Source organism: Bufo bufo, chromosome 9, assembly GCF_905171765.1.
Source record: "Bufo bufo chromosome 9, aBufBuf1.1, whole genome shotgun sequence".
Lineage (NCBI taxonomy): Eukaryota > Metazoa > Chordata > Amphibia > Anura > Bufonidae > Bufo > Bufo bufo.
Window position 1 is genome coordinate 193,800,817 of NC_053397.1, and position 21,952 is coordinate 193,822,768.

Below are 21,952 nucleotides of genomic sequence, written 5' to 3' on the forward strand. Positions count from 1 at the left end.
TGGCATTGTCCCAACTTTTTGGGGATTTGTTGACACCATGAAATTCTGATTCAACATATTTTTCCCTTAAAATGGTACAATTTATCAGTTTTAACTTTTGTTCCGTGATTTATGTTCTATTCTGAATAAAATATTAGAAGTTGGCACCTCCACATCATTGCATTCAGTTTTTATTCATGATTTGTATAGTGTCCCAACTTTTTTGGAATCCGGTTTGTATATGGTGTAAGGCAGTGGTGCCCAACCTATGGCCCGCGGGCCACAACCGGCCCGCAAAGCTGTGTGATTCGGCCTTCGCAGTGACGGGAGGCGGAGCTTGCGCCCAGCTAGAGAAGCAGAAGAGGGTACACTCCGGGGCGGCTGCAGTGGTGCAGTACAGAAAGCCTGGAGGCAAATCAGGGAACGAATGTGAGTAGTAAATAATTTCTGTGACTGTAGGGTGTTGTGTGTGTGTGGACTCTGCAAGGTGCGTTGTGTGTGTGGACTCAGCGTGTCTCTCATCGCTGTCGTTCATGTGGGTAGTTGCTTGCAGTGCTGGGCTCCTACTGTGCGGAGGGCTGTACCTTGTGACCGGACTGTACCGGAGGAAGGAAGGGCTGACTCTTAATCGTGGGCACAGGCGGGCAGTGTGGTTTCAGGAGGGCTGCCCCTGTAAGTGTGGCTGGTTCCTTAGTGAGGACAGTTGGGATATCCTGAAGGGCCAGTGGAGTCCATGTGGCAGGGTTCCAGAAGTACATGGCTTTGAGGGGTAAGAAGGGAACCCCTCCTTGTTGTTTGGGAAGGCCATGACATGAGTGGTGTTCATTGGTCTAAGTTGGAATTAGTGTCCGGTAGCGTTGGTCTGCGCTGTGGCTGGCAGTAGAGAGAATGCCCCCTTCACAGTAATAAAGCTCACATGTGCCCCCTTCACAGTAATAAAGCTCACATGTGCCCCCTTCACAGTATTAATGCTCACATGTGCCCCCTTCACAGTAATAAAGCTCACATGTGCCCCCTTCACAGTAGTAATGCTCACATGTGCCCCCTTCACAGTAGTAATGCTCACATGTGCCCCCTTCACAAAAGTAATGCTCACATGTGCCCCCTTCACAGTAATAAAGCTCACATGTGCGACCTTCACAGTAATAAAGCTCACATGCACCGCCTTCACAGTAGTAATGCTCATATGTGCCCCCTTCACAGTAGTAATGCTCACATGTGCCCCCTTCACAGTAGTAATGCTCACATGTGCCCCCTTCACAGTAGTAATGCTCACATGTGCCCCCTTCATGGTAAAAATGCCCAGATGTGCACCCTTCTCAGTAGTAATGCTCACATGTGCCCTCTTCACATTAATAATGCTCACATGTGCCCCCTTTACAGTAGTAATGCTCACATGTGCCCCCTTCACAGTAGTAATGCTCACATGTGCCCCCTTCACAGCAATAATGCTCACATGTGCCCCCTTCACAGTAGTAATGCTCACATGTGCCCCCTTCATGGTAAAAATGCCCAGATGTGCCCCCCTCTCAGTAGTAATGGTCACATGTGCCCTCTTCAAATTAATAATGCTCACATGTGTCTCCTTCACAGTAGTAATGCCCACATGTGCACCCTTCACAGTAATAATGCTCACATGTGCCTCCTTTACAGTAGTAATGCTCACATGTGCCCCCTTCACAGTTATAATGCTCACATGTGCCCCCTTCATGGTAAAAATGCCCAGATGTGCCCCCTTCTCAGTAGTAATGGTCACATGTGCCCTCTTCACATTAATAATGCTCACATGTGCCCCCTTCACAGTAGTAATGCCCACATGTGCACCCCTTCACAGTAATAATGCTCACATGTGCCCCGTTTACAGTAGTAATGCTCACATGTGCACCCTTCACAGTAATAATGCTCACGTGCCCCATTCACAGTAGTAATGCCCACATGTGCACCCTTCACAGTAGTAATACTCACATGTGCCCCCTTTACAATAGTAATGTTTACATGTGCCCCCTTCATAGTAGTAATGCTCACATATGCCCCCTTCACAGTAGTAATGCTCACATGTGCCCCCTTCATGGTAAAAATGCCCAGATGTGTCCCCTTCACAGTAATAATGCTCACATGTGACCCCTTCACAGTAGTAATGCTCACATGTGCCCCCTTCATGGTAAAAATGCCCAGATGTGCCCCTTCTCAGTATTAATGGTCACATTTGCCCTCTTCACATTAATAATGCTCATATGTGCCCCCTTCACAGTAGTAATGCCCACATGTGCACTCTTCACAGTAATAATGCTCACATGTGCCCCCTTTACAGTTGTAATGCTCACATGTGCCCCCTTCACAGTAGTAATGCTCACATGTGCCCCTTTCATGAAAAAATGCCCAGATGTGTCCCCTTCACAGTAATAATGCTTACATGTGCCCCCTTCACAGTAATAATGCTTACATGTGCCCCCTTCACAGTAATAATGCTCACATGTGCCCCCTTCACGGTAATAATGCTCACATGTGCCCCTTCACAGTAATAATGCTCACATGTGCCCCCTTCACAGTAGTAATGCTCACATGTGCCGACTTCATGGTAAAAATGCCCAGATGCACCGCCTTCACAGAAAAAATGTCCAGATATTTGCCCCTTCATGGTAGTAATGCACACACGTGCCCCCCTCACAGTGTTTGCATTTCCTTCTGGCAAAGCTACCTGGTTCTGGCCCGTGAATTTTATACCATGTCTAGTGCGGCCCTCAGACGAAAAATGGTTGGGCACCACTGGTGTAAGGGATTGCTCTCTCAAGCAGGGCTGCGATGACAGATTCCTTCGCAGACAACAGGATTAAAGTCCAAACTATGCTTTATTTTATGGCCTTTCGGCAATTACAGGTGAACCCAGTTATAACTCACTGGGTAATGTGAGGTTCCAGCATCACCAAAACATTAACCAAACAAAATAAACTCCTGCCCGTCTGGGCTCTAGCTAATTTGTTTCTAGCTCGCCTATTGAGGTCACACGTGGGGAATCAGACTTCACTAGCCAGCAAGGCATCAAGCTTCCTAGGCTTTTTTCAGGCATAACTCCTCCCCAGACTGTCAGCCTGGGATATGCTTCTATTTCCCCCTAACCATACCAACTGGACTACACCTGGGGATCCCTCAGGCTAGGAGAAAACATGCCTTGGAATGGGGGTGGACTGGGGAGGTCCCACTACCAAACCTAACTTCAAAGTCCAAATAAAATCCAGCCCTTGAACTTTAACAAAAATAGCTCCAGCAACTATGTTTGCTGAAACCAGCACCATCATCCTGGATTTTACTTACCTCACCCAGTTGAGGAACCTGGGTGGGATATACACCCCTTCCAGGATTTTACCGTACACTTCACCTCAATGGTTAAAAGTATTTACACCCTTAAGATTTTGTTGACAAATAATTCTGCTTATTTTTGAAAGAATATGTATCTCCAAATCCAATTAAATTTACTGTAAAATCAAGTTCTAGCTAGGCACATGCTATAACTATCCCTTATTTCCAGAACACAACATCAAAGCATAGATCTTTTAGAGTTAGTCTCAATCAAAATGTCCGCCTGTGTGCTATATAGCCAAAAAATGGACAGCGGCCCCTTCAACAGATGATTTGTGGAGATGCTGGGAATCAGACCTCCATCGATCAGGCCATCAATATCAAAAATCGAGATAACTGCTGTAAATTCTGTAACCTAAATAGTTTGGTTTTATAGAAAACTAGCAGAAGGACCAGGCTTTGCACGGGTATATTTCATCTATTTCATTTAATGTTTGTGTGTGTCGTTAAAAGATATTGACAGTATCCCCCATAACAGTGACCTCTACAGCACCCCGCCCCTTTAACAGTGAACTCCACAGTCCCCATCCCTTAACACTGACCCCCCCCCCACAGTGCCCCGCCACTTTAAAATGGGACCTTCACACACAGCAGTCCATCCCCTTAACTTTGACCATCACAGCATCCTACCCCTTTAACAGTTAGTTTCACAGCACCCCACTCCCTTGACAGTGACCTCCTCAGGGGCCCACCCCTTAGCAGTGACCTCCACAGTACCCCGCTACCTTAACAGTGACCTCACACAGTACCCTGCTGCCTTAACAGTGGCATCCACAGCAGTTGCCCCTTTAATAGTGGCCCCTGCCCCCTTAACAGTGACCTTCACAAGTGTCCGTCCCTTTAACAGTGACCTCCACAGCAGCCTGCCCCCTTAACAGTAACATACACAGTGAACGCCCCTTTAACAGTGACCTCCACAGCGCCCTGCCCCTTTAATGCTAGGGCTACACGACGACATGTGTTGCACAACATTTTATCTCAACAATTTTTATAATGATAGGCTATGGTTTTGCACTATGACATGTGACATGCTGCGACTGTGACACGACAGTTGCAAAAAATCCATCCAAGATGTCACATGTCGCAGAGCAACACCATAGACTATCATTGTAAAAATTGTCATTGCGCGACACATGTAGCAGAGTAGTTGTGCCCTATGTGTCATACGATTAATTGTCGCGCAACACATGTCGTGGTGTAGCCTAAGCCTAAAGCTGACCTACAGAAGTAGAAGAAAATTGGCTGGGTTGTTATGGAAACCTGGAGTAAAACTGTGTGTATGTGGAGACTAAGGGCCTGCGAGCTTCTATTGGCTGATAAGGGACATGTGACCGTGTGTATGGCAGTTGGGATATGAAGAGAAAGACTTGCAAGCTTGTATTGGCTAATGCAGGTCATTTTTTGGGAATATCTCAGGAACGGTACATCCTAGAGAGCTGTGACCCCCACAAGATTTCTTTCCAGGTATCCAGGGATGTGTATACTATACTGAAATCGATGGTAGGGTTGTTGCGGGTATCAAAATTTCGATACCCAATCTATACTTTTGTCCTGGTATCGATACGATACCAGGATTTCTATTTGTTCGATACTGGGCAGCGCTGCTGCGCAGTCTAGTAACTCCGAACATGAGCGCGCTGCTGCCGGCGCACTCATGTTCTCTCAGCAGCACAGGGGAGAAGGAAGCAGTCTCTCCCTCCCCCCTGTGCTGCTGCCACCAATGAACGGAGAGAGGGGCGGAGGAGGGGCAGGCGCACTGCGCCACCAATGATAGGACTTTTCCTGGGTCCGGACTTAGTTAAGTATTAGGCTACACAGAGCGGCGCCCAGGGATGTCCCTGCACTTACTATTATTCCTGGGTGCCGCTCCGTTCGCCCGCTGTGCCCCATTACTGTCTCCTGCTCCATATGCTAATTACTATCGGAGCAATGGGGAGGAGACATCAGCTTCTCTAGTGGGCGTTCCTTCTCCCTGGCTGTAGCGCTGTCCAATCGCAGCGCAGGGAGAAGGAACGCCCAGGAGAGAAGCTGCTGTCTCATCCCCATTGCTTCGATAGTAATTAGAATATGGAGCAGGAGACAGTAATGGGGCACGGTGGGCGAACGGAGCGGCGCCCAGGAATAATAGTAAGTGCAGGGACATCCCTGGGCGCTGCTCTGTGTAGCCTAATACTTAACTAAGTCCGGACCCATATAAGGTGGTGTTTTACACATAATAATACAGGAGGCAGGTGCCGGCAGCAGAATCACATAGCCGGCACCCTGCCTCTGACAGGGAGCTGCAATCAGCGGCAGTTAACCCCTCAGGTGCAGCAACTGAGGGGTAATCTGCCACTGATCTGCTGCCAGTACCCGCCTCCTGTATTAAGGGTTAATTATCATTGGTGGCGCAGTGCGTCCCCCCCCCCAGAATTGGAATCATTGGTGGCACAGTGCGCCCGCCCCCCCCACCCCATTAAAATCATTGGTGGCACAGTGCGCTCAACCCCCCCAGTATTAAAATCATTGGTGGCAGTGGCCACAAGGTCCCCTCCCCTTCTCATTGGTGGCAGTGGCCACAGGGTCCCCTCCTCTTCATTGGTGGTAGTGGCGACAGAGTCCCCTCACCTCCTCTCATTGGTGGCAGTGGCAGTTTCTGATCGGAGACCCGGCTGTGTAATCCTGGGGCTCTGATCGGTTACCATGGCAGCCAGGACACTACTGAAGTCCTGGCTGCCATGGTAACCGATCAGAGCCCCAGGATTACACAGCCGGGGGTCCGTTCAGAAACTGCCACTGCCACCAATGAGAGGAGGTGAGGGGACTCTGTCGCCACTGCCACCAATGAAGAGGAGGGGACACTACTGAAGTCCTGGCTGCCATAGTCAGCTCCCTGCTGCTGTGTGCACAAAGCACAGAGCAGCAGGGAGAGTGTGAGGTCCTATTCACCCTGATAGAGCTTTATCAGGGTGAAAAGGACAAGGGATGAAAAGATCCCAGGTTTTGGCCCCCAAGGGGGGAAATAGTTATTAAATAAAAAATGCAAAAAAAAAAAAACACACCAAATTATTAAGTTTAAATCACCCCCTTTCCTAATTTCACATATAAAATATATAAACAATAAATAAATAAACATATCGCCACGTCAAAAAAAATAATTAAAAAAATCTATGTGGTGAAAAAAATTACTAAAACTGCGCGATTCACCATTTTTTTAAAAATGCGGAATGCACGTGGCTTTTTTTTGTTTATTTGTTCGCGTGGTATCGAATGGTATCGAGTATTTTTTTTTGGTATCGAAATCGAATAAAAAATTTGGTATCACAACAACTCTAGTCGATGGTTGCATTTTTAAATGATCGCGGAACATACATACATACACACACACACATACAGTATATACGTCCTTCTTTATATATTGTGACACAGTAAAGGGAGTTGTATGTGGAGGCAGGTATTTTCCTCCCAGTGTGTGCTGCTGGACTAATTAGCAGTCAGGTAAGGTCAAACACCGGACTGGATCACAGGTGCCGGTCCGGGTTTTTGTTAACACCTAGCTGCCTTTAAAAGACAGCTGGGTTCATGTAGAGGGGATCTCTGTATTGGGATCTGAGGCTTGTGCTGGGGTGGAGGGCTGAGACCCATGTGAGGGGAAACAGGCCGACTAAAGTCTGCTGATGGACTCTTGTTGGCAGAACAGGCCCCATGGTGTGAACTGATACCAATACTGCAAGGTGACTATTTTTCTTGAAAGTGTTTTTTTGTTCTGTGAACTTTCTAACGTGTGAATAAACACTGAACTTTTGGTTTACAAACTGGTTAGTGACTCTATACTGCGTCCGCTTATCCTGTTTACCAGAGTGGATCCCCACAATATATAGATGGGTCTCTGGGCAGCAAAGTCTCCACTACTTGCCATTTTTAGTTTTTGTAATAATCTCAAAATATAAATTGGTCTACTATAGTGAAAGGGTTAATTAAATTTCATTCTACCGTAGGGTAGTAAAAGGGTGAAATTTACATTTCTGGGTGGTCTAGGGTAGTTAGGGGCTCACTGGTAAATTTATGTTGATTCAGGGTGCCTGTCCTCAGAAAACCTCCTAGGAGATGAGGCAATTACTGAGACCCACCACAAAAACCTGTCCTTCCTTTAATTCAATATACAATATTCCGTACTACAAATATATTAGCGGGTACATTTCTAGACGAAAATACCAATTCCTTTTAGTTATTCACTTTGGCCAGTTACCAGATTGATCACACAGCGTCCTATGGACTTGTTTGAAGTAAGTCCTGCTTCATATGGGTTTGCAAGTTAGGGATGTTATATCTAATACAGCAAGTCCAGTTGGCACACCTCACTGGCTCGATGAGCGTTGGCTCATACCAATCATGTTGGTTACTATGGGCATCACCTCTTCTTTTGCTACATTTTCAAAAAAGGTGTTTCGGCAAATACATTTTATTTCATGTATAGTGAAAATTTATGATTTTTGAATACGATATTAGTATTAATTCCTACTGATTTTCCAGATCTCTGCTTTCCTTCATTCAATGGGAACCTTCATTATTTACTCCAGTGAGGAAAAATCTGCCCTGGTAATGTGATGGACACACAGGTGCAGGACTCATCACAGTCAATGAGAACCAACCCAAAAAAATCCCTCCTTATTACCAATATTCATATTAGCAGACATAAAAAAAAATCCAAAATCCCTACATAAGACGTATAGTCACAAATAGCAACAAATACTAAATATGTATAAATAACCAACTTCATTGACACATATACAAATCACCATAAACAAATAACCATCACAATAGTTAACCATTAAAAACAGCAAAGATGTGGTTGATAATGCTATGATCTTCTAAGTACACAAGAATGTAAAGATGATTCAAGTATTAATCTCCAATTCTCTACGTCTTGGAAAATCCTACAATAGGTATCAATTTCATGATTCATAAGTGCAAGTGCAAATGTAAAGTCAACCAAAAAATCAAAGAAGTATGCTTGGAAAATACCAAATAATTAAGAGATCAACAAGAAAAAAGCAAAAGATAGTTTATACCGACCCATATTATTGAGACACAGGGGGACCGATGGCTACCACATCACAGAGAGACCCCGACGTGCATTTTGCGGTCAGCTTCCTCAAGGGGTACCATGGCATTATCAACCACATCTTTGCTGTTTTTCATGGTTTAAACTATTGTGATGGCCATTTTTTTATGCTGATTTGTATATGTGTCAATAAAGTTGGTTATTCATCACCATTAATGTGCCCCTACCAATACCATAAGAACAAAGTAGGCCTAACCCACCTGTTTTGGCTGGATTGGCTAACTATCTTATGTGTATGGGGGTGTGCCGATTATCCCAGATAGGGATGAGCAAAGCGAGCTTCGTATCCTAGATCCGAAGTTGCTTCGTTCAAAACTTTGGTTGAATGCTGTGTGGAGATTCGTCTTTGTGCAGCATTTAAATGTATGGACTGGTACCTCAAAACCAAAGCCAAATTCGGATCCAAGTTTTAAAATGTTTTTTTCAGTTTAAAAATCAAATACCATAGTTATTCACCGAAGTCTCGTGAGAATTCGGGAATAACTCACTTGGCTCTTCGGAGGCTGTAACTTGGCTCTGTACAGCATTAAAACAAAGTTTTCAGCGAAGCGACTTCGGATCTAGGACCAGAAGCTCGCTTCTTTCATCCCTAATCCCAGACATGACAGATGAATAGATAGGGAATTACATTCCAAAATTGTAACATTTTTAATTATACAAAAAGTAACATTTATTTGCTGAAACTGGAATATCTTTTGAAGGGGTTGTCCAGTATTTTTTATATAGATGGTCTATTTTCAGGATAGACCATACATTTCTGATCAATGGAGGTTTACATCTCAGGCTATCAATATCTGACCCGTCCAACACCCTGCACCTCTGCCAATCAGTTGCAAAGGAGTAGCTCCGCTGCAGGAAGTCGGAGCGGGAACTGCACAGCTCCATCCATTGTTAAGTGGAGAGAGCTGGTAACTGCAGCACTGTTCCCATTTACTTCAATGAATTGATGGAGCCGTGTAGTTTCGGCACTACTTCTGTTGGCGGAGCTACTGCAGAACACTTAATTGGCTGGTGTGTGGGTATTGGACAATCAGATAGTGATGGCTTATTCTGAAGATAGACCATCAATAGAAAAGTATTGGACAACCGCTTTAAGGATGCCTGTTGTATCTTCAGTTTTTGCATTAAGTGGAGGCTATGTGCATATTTTTGATATACATTGTATACATTGCATTTTTCTTCCACATTGACATTACCTTAGAATTCATTCCACTTTGGAATATGTAAAGCTCTGAGCTCATGCTCTGGAGTGGCGCCCTGGATAAATCTCTGAACTGCAATATAGGAGCTAGTAATGGACTGCCATTCTGGGATTGTCTGTACTTAGCTGTATCTAAGATGCCCTGTCTCATTAATCCTGATATCAGATGATGTGGCACCATTGACAAAGCTCTGTCTGTGACTATTGTAAGCAGCCCTATGGATGAAGTAGTCTGGGAGCACAATGTGTACAATGCAATTCCTATTCTGAGCATCAGTAAGAGACAGCTTCCCGTGCATACTAAAGAGATGTCTAAGAGACAGATCTGCTCCTTATTAGCTGTGGCAGTAAATTCTCTCCAAATATGTAACTGATCTGATTTAGTGATACTGACAAAGTCAACTACACACATTTATTTCAGGAACTTTTCCATAAGCAGAATAGATGGCTGAGAAATATGACGAAGCAAATGACATGATAGTAAAATACAGTCTGCAGTGCAAGACTCAATTATAGATTCTACGTGGTGGTTTGCAAATACTGGATCTCATTAATCATAACCGCCTCAGACAAGAAGACCTCATGGCCCACAGCCACTAATCAGGGTTCAGGTTTTATTTTCTAAATTGCATTGAAAAAATGAAATATGGAATCTGCATAGCCTCCCATTGCACTGATTATGGTGGTATAGTGCCCAAATGTTTCAGTCTACTGCCAAAAACCCTGGTACCGCTCCTACTGATTTCCATCAAAGCCGCAGGAACGTATCATTCTTGCCTTGCTTTCCTCCTGGTGCCACCAGTGTAAGGCCCGATTCACGTCTTAGCCATATCTTTTATATGTAATGCCATAGCTGAGAGACCACATTGACTTAAGGCCAGTTGGGTTTCCACCAAGAGTTCCACAATTTTGAAGAGAAGAATAGCTCTATATGTTGATTTGTTCTTTTCATCAAAGGTAGAGGTGGAGGGCCCAGTGGTGGAGACACGAAGGCTTACTCATATTGGTACACCATGTTACACTCAGAGACAAATCTTAATAAGAGTTCTAAGGCTGCATTCACACTGCGTTTTCAATGTCTGTTTGACATATGTGCTGTGAAAGCTCTCAAGGCAAAAGTCAAATATACTCCATGGGACCTTCTTCACCCAACAGAGGTAAAAAAAAAAGCAAGATATTATACGTATTATGGGGGTCGTTTTAGACGCGGGTCTTAATAACCCCCGTGCTGGCGATAGATTTGCCAAAGTTATCCAGAGACGCCAGCCTCCACAACACTTCGGTACATCCACCGCCAGTCTAAATCTACACTAGATTCCTTGCTGGTGTATATTTAGAACATTTTCTACACCTAAAACAGGCGTAGAAACTGATAAATGAGAGGGCCTCTTTGACCCTTCCCCATTTTTAGAACTGCCGCAATCTGGCATATATCAGTTAGTAAATTACCCCCTATATGATTTGTTTTGTTTTTGTTTTTTGTTTTTTTGCTGGGTGGAAAAGCACAAAAAACAAATACAATGCTGTTCACTGTTTCTCACGTGGCACTCTGAGGGATAGGTGCAATATACATCCTCCCGACATATACCTCTGTTGGACACTGCAAAATGCAGAGTGAAAAGTCCCTATTAGTGACATCTGTGCCAAGTCCTGAATTTGTGACTGAGGCTGTGCTGAGGGACTCCGCAGCGCTAGTAGTGGTACCAGACACCCATCACCCAGACTACTATTAATACGGTACAACCTAACTTCTAAATCCTTGCTGATGCCACAGAAAATCTGCACTTAACTTGTTAACGACCCAGGACGAGAATGCCCGTCCTAAATGGCCGGTACTGTGCGCCCCAGGTCGAGCATTCTCGTCCTGCGGTCCTTCCTCCACCCCATGTGCGCTGCTGCAATCAGCCGGTGCCGGTGGATAACGCCGATGCCGGTGGATTAATCGCTCATATGCCACAGTCAGTGCTGACCGCGGCATATGGGAGGTTTGCGCTCCCTCTACTTAGCTATAGGGTCCCCTCACTGCGGTGGCGGGGATCCGATGTTTGCCATGGCAGCCCTGCTGCTTTACACAGGCATCGAAGCCTGCCAGCTACGGAAGCTTAGGAGATCCAGCCTGAGGGCCAGGTCTCCTAGGCACCTTTTCATGGTTTGATCCCTGTTTCAATTTAGTACAATATATTCTGTATTGTACTGAATAGAACTGTCAGCGTCTTACACAGTAAGACGCTGACAGTTCAATTCAGTACAATACAGAATATATTGTACTAAATTGAAACAGGGATCAAACCATGAAAAGGTGAAGTCCCACAGTGGGACAAATATAAAAAGTAAAAAAAAGTGGAAAAAAATGTGTTTTTTTATAATAAACAAATAAAATTTCAAGTAAAAAAAAAAAGTGTCCTTTTCCCAAAATAAACAATTGGGAAAAATATAAAAGTAGACATATTAAGTATCGTCGCGTCTGTATCGACTGGCTCTATAATGTTCAATACGTTTTTATTAATATTTCAACAAGAAATATAACAGCAAGCTAGCAGGATAGAATGTCCTTAAGCAGATATCATATAACATATATCATCGATCAGAGTGCATAACAATAGAGGCAGAATACCAAGAGATGATACAGCAAGGTGCGTGTGCTAGTTGCCGCTGGTGCAACTTGAAATCATCTAAACTAATCTCATTGGATACAAAGAAATACACGGTACAGGTTACATAAGACAGTCAGGCAGAACCGTAGCAAAACGGCTGGATAACCAGGGTAACCACTGATTATGGGCACGAATTCTGGAGCGTAAAGTGGGGCAAAGATAATTTCACCGTGCATATGTGTGTTAACTGATTGCATGACCTAAATTAACGAAGGAGATTGTGCCAGCTTCCACTGATGGGCAATAATGTTACGAGCAGCGTACAGTATATGGGTAACTGACCAACGAAATTCAGAGGGGACTTCTGGTAGTCCTAAACCCAGAATTGAGAGCTCAGGAGAGAGGGAAAGATTGACTGCTGTGACTTATTTAATGGCTTTCAGAATGTGGAGACACTAAAAAAATAATTTTTTTCAAAAATGCTTTATTATGTAAAACTGAAGCAAACAACCAAAAAATGTGTCATATTTGGTATTGTCGCGTCCGTAACAACCTGCTCTATAAAAATAGCACATGATTTTACCTGTCAGATGAACATTGTAAATAACAAAAAATAAAAACGGTGCCAAAACAGCAATTTTTTGTTACCTTGCCTCACAAAAAGTGTAATATAGAGCAACTAAGAATCATATGTACCCTAAAATAGTACCAACAAAACTGCCACTTTATCCCGTAATTAATAATTTCCAAAATGTGCTCTTTTTTTGGAGTTTCTACTCTAGGGGTGTCTTCAAATGTGACATGGCAGTTTAAAATTATACCAGTGAAATCTGCCTTCCAAAAACCATATGGCGTTCCTTTCCTTCTGCTCCCTGCCGTGTGCCCGTACAGTGGTTTACGACCACATATGGGGTGTTTCTGTAAACTACAGAATCAGGGCAATAAATATTGAGCTTTGTTTGGCTGTTAACTCTTGCTTTGTTAGTGGAAAAAAAATTATTAAAATGGAAAATCTACAAAAAAAAGTGAAATTCTGAAATTTCATCTTCATTTTCCATTATTTCTTGAGGAACACCTAAAGGGTTGACAAAGTTTGTCAAATAAGTTTTGAATACCTTGAGGGGTGTAGTTTCTAAAATGGGGTCATTTTGGGTGGTTTATATTATGTAAGCCTCACAAAGTGAATTCAGACCTGAACTGGTCCTTAAAAAGTGGGTTTTGAAAAATTTTCTGAAAAATTTCAAGATTTGCTTCTAAACTTCTAAGCCTTCTAACGTCCCCAAAAAATAAAATGGCATTCACAAAATGATCCAAACATAAAGTAAACATATGGGGAATGTAAAGTAATAACTATTTTTGGAGTTATTACTATCGATTCTAAAATAATTTTTGGTAAATTTGGTATTTTTTTATAAATAAAAATGAAATTTTTTGACTCTGTTTTACCAGTGTCATGAAGTACAATATGTGACGAGAAATCAATCTCAGAATGGCCTGGATAAGTAAAAGCGTTTTAAAGTTATCACTACATAAAGTGACACGTCAGATTTGCTAAAAATGGCCTGGTCCTTAAGGTGAAAAATGGCAGGGTCCTTAAGGTGTTAAAACCAGCTGCCACTGAATGTATTTGTAGTTCTACTTAGTAAAAAGACTGTGTTACATTTAAAGGGGTTCTCTGGCCCCTACTTGAAATTTCGGTTTGCAAATAACACAGACATCACCGCCTCCTGCCAGCCTTCCTTGGTCCCGACGCCTGCACACTACTACTAATGCGCCCGGGACCGCCGGACGTCTCTTCAGTGTACAGGCTTCTATGTGATGCCTGTCCTGACTTATGCACAGCGTGATGTAAGCGATGTATATGAGTGACAGCATAGTGATCAGCCATAGATGCTGATCGATATGCTGTGCATATCACTGGTGGCACTGTGGAATGCACATGGAGACACTGGATGGCACATGGGGGGCACTGAATGGCAATTGGGGATCCTGGATGGCACTTGGGGGCACTGGATGGCACTTGGAGGGCACTTGATGGCACTTGGTGGGCACTGAATAACATATGGGGGGCACTGAATTGCACATGGAGCACCGAATGGCACTTGGGGGCCCTGGACAGCACTTGGGGGGCACTGGATGGCACTTGGGGGGCACTGTGGATGACACTGGGGACAGTGTGGATGGCATATGGGGGCACTGTGGATGTCACTGTTATGGGAGCACTGTGGATGTCACTGTTATGGAGTGCAATGTGGATGTCACTGTTATGGGGGCACTGTGGATATCGCTGTTATGGGGGTACTGGGGATGTAACTGTTATGGGAGACGCTGTGGCTGTCACTTATGGGGGGCAATGTGGATGTCACTTTAGGGGGGTGCTCTCGATGTCACTGTTATGGGAGCTCAGTATGAGTTATAGGGCTCCAGATGGAATCTACTGTTATGAGGAACATTCATATGATTAGTATAGAAAATAAAATATAATTATTCTAGTGTTTTTGTTTTGTTTTTTTGGCAAATTCTACACAGATCGAACTCAAGAATGTCTGCTCTTCACACTGTAGATTTCCACACATAAAAAGACAGAAAAACAACAAAGTACAGAGCAAGCTGTGTAATCTTTAACAAGATACGAAGTGTTGCTTTCTTTATCTTGTGGTTATTTAGCCTCAGCACCGCTAAGGTGTCATATCTGCCTCAATCCTAGCATCCAACCGTGAGAGCTCTCACGTCTTACAGTTTCCAACACAGACAGATCTTAAAATACAAGCTCCCATATTGTGCATCTGTCTCTGGCTCATTTGTGACTATAACATCAGCAGATTGTTTGCATGTGTGATTAGTTACTCTTTAGTTGTGTTGAGCGCTAAAAACAAGGTGGTTTCAAATTTGTATAATGTTATGCTGTTCACCCTATTAAAATTTGACTTTATTATATTATATTCCTGGTACACGTTCAGAAGATAAAGGATAAGATACTCATTATGATGACCCAACTGGGTGGCCCAAATGGGAAATATGGACCATGCATGGTTTCTTTAGTAGATGCTGATGAATGTGTTTATGAACAGACTTCATGGCATAAAAATCCGATGTTTTGGGGTCTAATCGTTGTATGCCACCGTCCTCGGGGCTCGATACCGGAAAAAAACTGATCAGTTTTATCCTAATGCATTCTGAATAGAGTGGATTCCGTTCAGGATGCATCAGTTCAATTTACATTGAAGTGTATTAGATCCGGCATTAAGTGTTCCAGCAAAACAGATCTGGCTTTCCGGTGTGCGCATGCGCAGACATTTAGAAATGCAAAAAAAAATTATACCGGATCACTTTTTCCACAACACACCGGAGAGACGTATTGCAATGCATTTGTGAGACGGATCCGCATCCGGATCCATCTCACAAATGCATCCATTTGCGTCCGGATTGCCTGCCAAATCCTCTGCCCCAATTGTGAAAGTACCCTAATCCTCAGAAAGTGAGTGTCCGTCTTCCAGATTTGACTGTTTCCTCGCTTCCATGTGTCAATATCTCCCAAAAACTCTTATGTCATAGGTAATACACCATCGGATGAGTCTGAGGAACGAGAGAAAGAACCTAAAGTGTTGACATTCCCTGAGTACATCAACAGTCTTCTTGATACTGGCACCAGGCGACTGATTCAAGGTTTACGTATGGAGTGTCAAAGTCGTGGACGATGCTCCTCTTATTGCCAGCTGTGCCATGTTACTTCTAGCCCAGATGCTCCACCTGAACCTGTTCTTCTAGAAGTCACAAAGGCAGTTCCGATATACGAGCTGGTGACAGGCAACAATGTTACCCAGCAGGTAAGTTCCTCTCATATTGCGAATATTATACTTGATGCCTTAAATAGAGCGCAATGAAAAGCCTAAACTGAACAAATTCCCTATGGTGTATCCATTATTACAACAAGCTGTTCCAAAGGCTGGTGATGAGCTGCTGACTGATTTTCTAAACAGCAATGAGGAAATTGAAATTCCCTGCAGCTACCACTAGGTGGAGCCCAATGTTATGTAGATGTGTATGCACTGAGCTCCCCCTAGTGTTGGTGGTTGGTAAACCAAATTTCTCTCAATAAAGAGATCTCCTGTTTTCCACAGCAACGGCTGTATCTATCATAGTTTTGATAACGCCTGCTGATTTAGGAGAGCTGCTAAGTATATTTTTTATCACTTGATTTCTAAAAGTTTATATAAAAAAAAGAGGAAAACTCACCATAAAGAATCAATTTGTAATTTAATCTAAAAAAAAAAAATCTACAAATATACAATTTGTATATGGAAGCTGTCAAGGCAGCAACTTTTAATTTAGTTTTCAGTCTTGTTTTATTAATGTCCTTGGATAGATTTTATTCTTGACCTTATTATAATGTGAAATACAGAGAATGTTTAATTTCTCAAAATCAGCTTCTTATTTGTAATAAAGAATGATTTACAGCCCACGCGCACACAGTTCAGCTGGCTGCTTTTGTGCAAGCACAAGACTTCATGCACAGTAGGGTATGCACATTATCAAATATAAAATAAACTCTTGTAATGACCTGAATGTCTTTAAAACACGAATTTGTATTTGAACCGGTAATAAATGTAGAATAAAATGTAAAAACATTGTTGAACTTATGTCACAATGTAGGGAACACTAATAAATGATTAAGTACCATGCTTATCAAATAAAAGAGGTATTGAGTCATACAGGACACATCTATGGGGAACTACAGAAGTATAGGCCAGCCAAGTACAAATCTTAAAAGAGCTCTCCGGGCTTTTACTATTGATGACCTATCCTATAAGTCATCAATATCAGATCGGCGGGGGTCCGACACCCGGCACCCCCGCCGATCAGCTGTATAAGGAGATGGCGTGCACAGTGCGCACCTGCCGTCTCCCTTCTCTCTTCCTGTTCACCGCTGCTGTCTATGGCAAATCAGCAGTGAACAGGAAGGACGGATCATGGACCGATTCAAGCTGAATGGGTCTGCATCACACCGCACGAATGTTGCCCGTGCATTGAGGACCGCAAATTGTGGTGACCAATGCACAGAACGACCGGGCAATGGCCGTGCGCATGAGCCCAATAGGTCATATAGACATTACAGAGAGGGGTCCGCACTTAGCGCAAACCATGGCAAGTGTCTACACTTGGATTTGCCCCACAGAATGGAACTGGTTAACCCATCAGTCTTTGTTTACTTTGTCGGAGTAATCTTGTGCCGTGTATCCACCTGACCCCTTCAGCCAATCACTAGCCTCAAGGCACAACATTTCTGCAACAAAGTGAACAAAAATCAGCAGAGGCCACCAGAGTGCCGGCTGCTGAATTTAACAGGTTATTGTTATACTTTCTGCTGTACAGCTAATTTTTTAAACTACCAGACAATCCCCTTAATGTCAAAGAAGTAACCCCATAAACTTCTTCTAGTATTATCTACCATCAGCCAGGAGGACAAAAACTACCTCCTAGTGCCTTCTGTTGGATGTCTACCCTATAAGTCAATATCTGCCCCTTTAATTAGGCCTTAGAGTATGACTTTCGATATAAACCAAAACCGAAATATTTTCCGTAAGAAAAGACATCCATCCATCGAGAGCTATTTCTGGGTTATTGCACCTCATCAGTGTAGAGCAGGCTACTGGTTTGGCTGTGTGATAGGCCTTTGATGTGAGTTTTTTTAAGTGGAGACCACCAAGTTGTTAGTATAGGGGATCTTATAGGCCAGGCAAGGTTCTCTATGAAAAAGGAATTGTAAATAAGCTCCAGGAGGACAAAAGCTACCGCTCTAGTGCTACCAATTGGAGGGCTACCCTATAAGATCTATAGGATTCCCTAATTGCTTCCATCTTGCCGTTAGGGTCGGTGCTCAGCTGTCTGTCTGTCTCTCAGTTGCTGCAGGAAGCCGTGCTCAGCTCTCTTTGGTGCTCAGGCCGTGGTGATGTGATTGAAGATTGGTGTCGATGTGACTCTACAGCATTTGGTGTTGACGGACTTCCGAAATGTGCTCCTCTACCACAACCAGTGTAAGGTTCAGAGTCTAGACTTTCATCTGTTCTGTCATGTGTGAATTATGTTTATTGGCTTCATATTTCCTTCTACTCTTATACTTCTCAAGGCATAAGACGTAATTAGATATACGGACCCTTAAAATTTCCCCATGAATTCTACTAGAGCAAAATGAACCCTATTGTCTTCGAATCCAAGGGCGATTAGAACATTTAGGGGGTGATTTATCAATATGTTATCAGAAAATGATCCGCTGTTTAAATCACTTTTTATGTTTAACATATTTTTAAATAATTTTTCATGTCACTTTTTATATAAAAACTGAAACAAAAAATCCTGCAGTTTTTGCACTGGCCGCTAAGCCTAATAATTGGCGCCACTTCTTGGTTTGTAGAGATCCCTTTACTGTAGCTTTATATTATTCTAATCCTGCCTATAATAATAAGGAAATATTACCTCTGTGTGTAGATGTAAACGCTAGTGTGAAAATAAATCATTATATAAAACATCCTGCACGATATGATAATGAATATTGCGGATGTACATGGCTACATTTATACAATCACAGAAAATAATGCACTATAATAATAGATGCAAGCATAACACATGGACTAAGCCCTCACTCTATTGATAAAATCTAAGACACTTGGTCCATACATTTTAATCAAAACACATCTAAGCCCACCTACCAAGCGACAAGGTTGTCTCAGTTCAGGCGGGTCCTACGCTAAACCTGCCTATGCCGGTCCGTCGATGTATTAGGCTACTTTCACAATGCCGTTTCTGGGTCCGCTTGTGAGATACGTTTCAGGGCTCTCACAAACGGCCCAAAATGGATCAGTTCAGCCCCAATGCATTCCGAATGGATAAGGATCCGTTCAGAATGCAACAATTTGGCTGCGTTTGCTCCTCGTTGCGTTTTTTAGACAGTCACTAAAACGCAGCTTGCAGCGTTTTGGTGACCGTCTGACGATGCAGAACCAAAAGGATCCGTCCTGACTTACAATGTAAGTCAATGGGGACGGATCCTTTTTTCACTGACACAATATGGTGCGATTGAAAACGGATCCGTCCCCCATTGACTTTCAATGTAAGTCAAGACGGATCCGTTTTGACTTAGACTTTTTTTTTTTTTTGAATAATGCAAACGGATCCGTTATTAACGGATTCAAGCGTTTGCATTATTTGTGCGGATCCGTCTGTGCAGATACAAGACGGATCCGCACAAAACGCAAGTGTGAAAGTAGCCTTAGGTTACATGCACACGACCGTTATGAGTTTTGAGGTCAGCAAATTGCGGATCTGAAAAACACGGATGCCGTCCGTGTGCATTCCGCAATTTGCGGAACGGCATGGACAGTCTTTAATATAACTGCCTATTCTTGTCCGCAAAAAGAGGAGAAGAATAGGACAGGTTATATTTTTTTTGCGGACCACGGAACGGAGCAACGGATGCGGACAGCGGCCCCATTGAAGTGAATGAGTCCGCACCCGAGCCGCAAAAACTGCGGCTCGAATGCGGACCAAAACGACGGCCGTGTGCATGGATGATACTACATTTCTCCTGCAGGAAGATGAGCTCCCGACAATAACTTCCCGCAACCTAAAACATCCAATTACTTAGGATCTCAAAACGAGAAACTCCTTTAAGGCCGGACTGTGAATTTTTGCAAATTTATTGCGGACTGCTCTGTCTGCTGTTCTCCCTCCGCCATCACCTTTCACAGATCGTCCTCGGTGCCCGCGCAGAGTCCCAGCTTCTGTCTCCCTAACAGGATATTGTTTGTAGCTGTCTCCTCTTTTATATGACGCAATAAAACATATTTTATAGATAATTATGTTTCCACAGTTCCCGGTCTCATGTTCTGTTTCACACGTCTCTGAGCTTTGTGGGATACGAGTAATCATTTTCTTTTTATTAAGTTATGGATCGCAGCTTGCTAAACCAATTTTGTAAGACGTGTGCAGCGCGTTTCCTCTCTGTATGTTTCATGTGCTGTGAAGCTCCATAATCCAATCTATAGGGTTGTGCCCCTGATTCATTAGCTCAAATCATTACAAATAGGGTAAGTCAATAAAAAAATGGAAAGTAGTTATCCAAAGTGACCAGAGTAATAGGTAAGCTCTTTTTCTGTAGATATTAGAACATGCTGAGACTTCTAGCTGATCCAAGTAAAACCAATGTAGTGAAGGTGTGTACTGACATTATACCCCACCCATGACAGCATGTGGACATGGTATAACTGGGCTCTTTAAAGGGAAAGCCACATTATGATTAAAGGGGTTATCCCATGATTAATGTAAAAAAAAAAATGAAAATCAGCCATGACATCCTTTTTCTAACAAAGCTAGAACCAGCCCTGTAGCAGAAACCTCCCCATTCATTGCTCCAAATGTTGAAACTGACAGCCCACGGGGGGGTGTCCTTTGTTAGGGGACATGTCCTTTCTGCAGCAGCTATCTCCCTCTGTCATAGCGCAGGGGGCATATCCTTTATCAGGTGTCATGCCCTTTGTGCAACAGCTGTCTCCCTTTAACTGCAGTATGCTCAGAGGGCGGGAGAGATTAGGAGAGGTAGGTAGTAGTATCAATAATGGAAGTAGTAGTTACTCACTCTGACGCTCCCCTGGGCGGAAAGTGTAGTAGCACATGAACTTTTACTGATTCAGTAGCCGAAGCTGCGCCTCTTCACTTGTGCGGCTACTCGGAGCAGCAGCGCGGGCGCGAGATTGTCGTCAGCATTCACATAAGCTATATGGAAATTTGGATTATAAAGGGATTAAAGATGTAGACAGTGTAAAGATGCACCAGATGCTGAATGATAAATGCAGTCTTTGGACTGGCTGGTTTTAATGTATATCATCTAGTTGGCGTACTTTGCACCAGAATTCTGCTCCAGAATTTTTTGTTTAATTTTGGCGCACAGTGTAACAACTTAAAGGGTTATCCCATGAATAATATAAAAGATGAAAATCAGACATCATATAGTACATGACAATCTCTTTCTAACAAAGCTAGAACCAGCCCTGTACCTCACACGGATCCAGAGATCTCCACATTTATTGCTCTGCTAGATTCATATCAAGCTGACAGCTCAGGGGGAGTGTCTTTTCTGTTGCAGCTCAGGGGGTGTGTCCATGCTCTCCCTATCACAGCTCAAGAGGCGTGTCCACGCTCTCCCTATCACAGCTCAGGAGGCGTGTCCATGCTCTCCCTATGACAGCTCAGGAGGCAGTTGAAAGATAAAACTGAGCATGTGCGGCCATCTCAGTGAGCAGGACAAAGAAATAAGAAATTAAGTGGCGCTATGCAGATACGTTTCATTGATTAACTCTGTAGCTATACAGCATTTTTAATTACATGCAATTACAAAAGTATTCAGATCCAGGTGCTGGTTTGAAAACTGTAGAATATTTTTCATGGGACAACCCATTTAAGCAGCACACCTTTCAAGCTTAACCACTCAGTTTCAGATAAGCATCTCCCACTTGCTGAAAAGTGTCATACACCCTTAATAAATGTGGCACATAACATGTGCACAAGAATTCTGGTAATATCCAAAATGAAGCAGCACTACCTATCTAAAAACATAGGTGGCATGCCCTTCTCATTTACCATTTTCTACACCTGAAAATGGTCCTAAAATAAGACAGCTAGGAAGCTGTCTTACATTTAGAAGCGGCGGTGCATACGCCTCTT

General features: G+C 43.3%; 1 protein-coding gene across 1 annotated transcript in view; it reads left to right on the plus strand.

The window, feature by feature from the left end:
* ASTN1 (astrotactin 1) overlaps positions 1–21,952 on the plus strand; it is a 519,295-nt gene that overhangs the window by 481,596 nt on the left and 15,747 nt on the right. The window contains exons 17-18 of the mRNA XM_040408285.1: positions 15,791–16,062; positions 18,137–18,270. Coding sequence (XP_040264219.1) covers positions 15,791–16,062; positions 18,137–18,270 — 406 coding nt within the window. The remainder of the gene's footprint in view (positions 1–15,790; positions 16,063–18,136; positions 18,271–21,952) is intronic.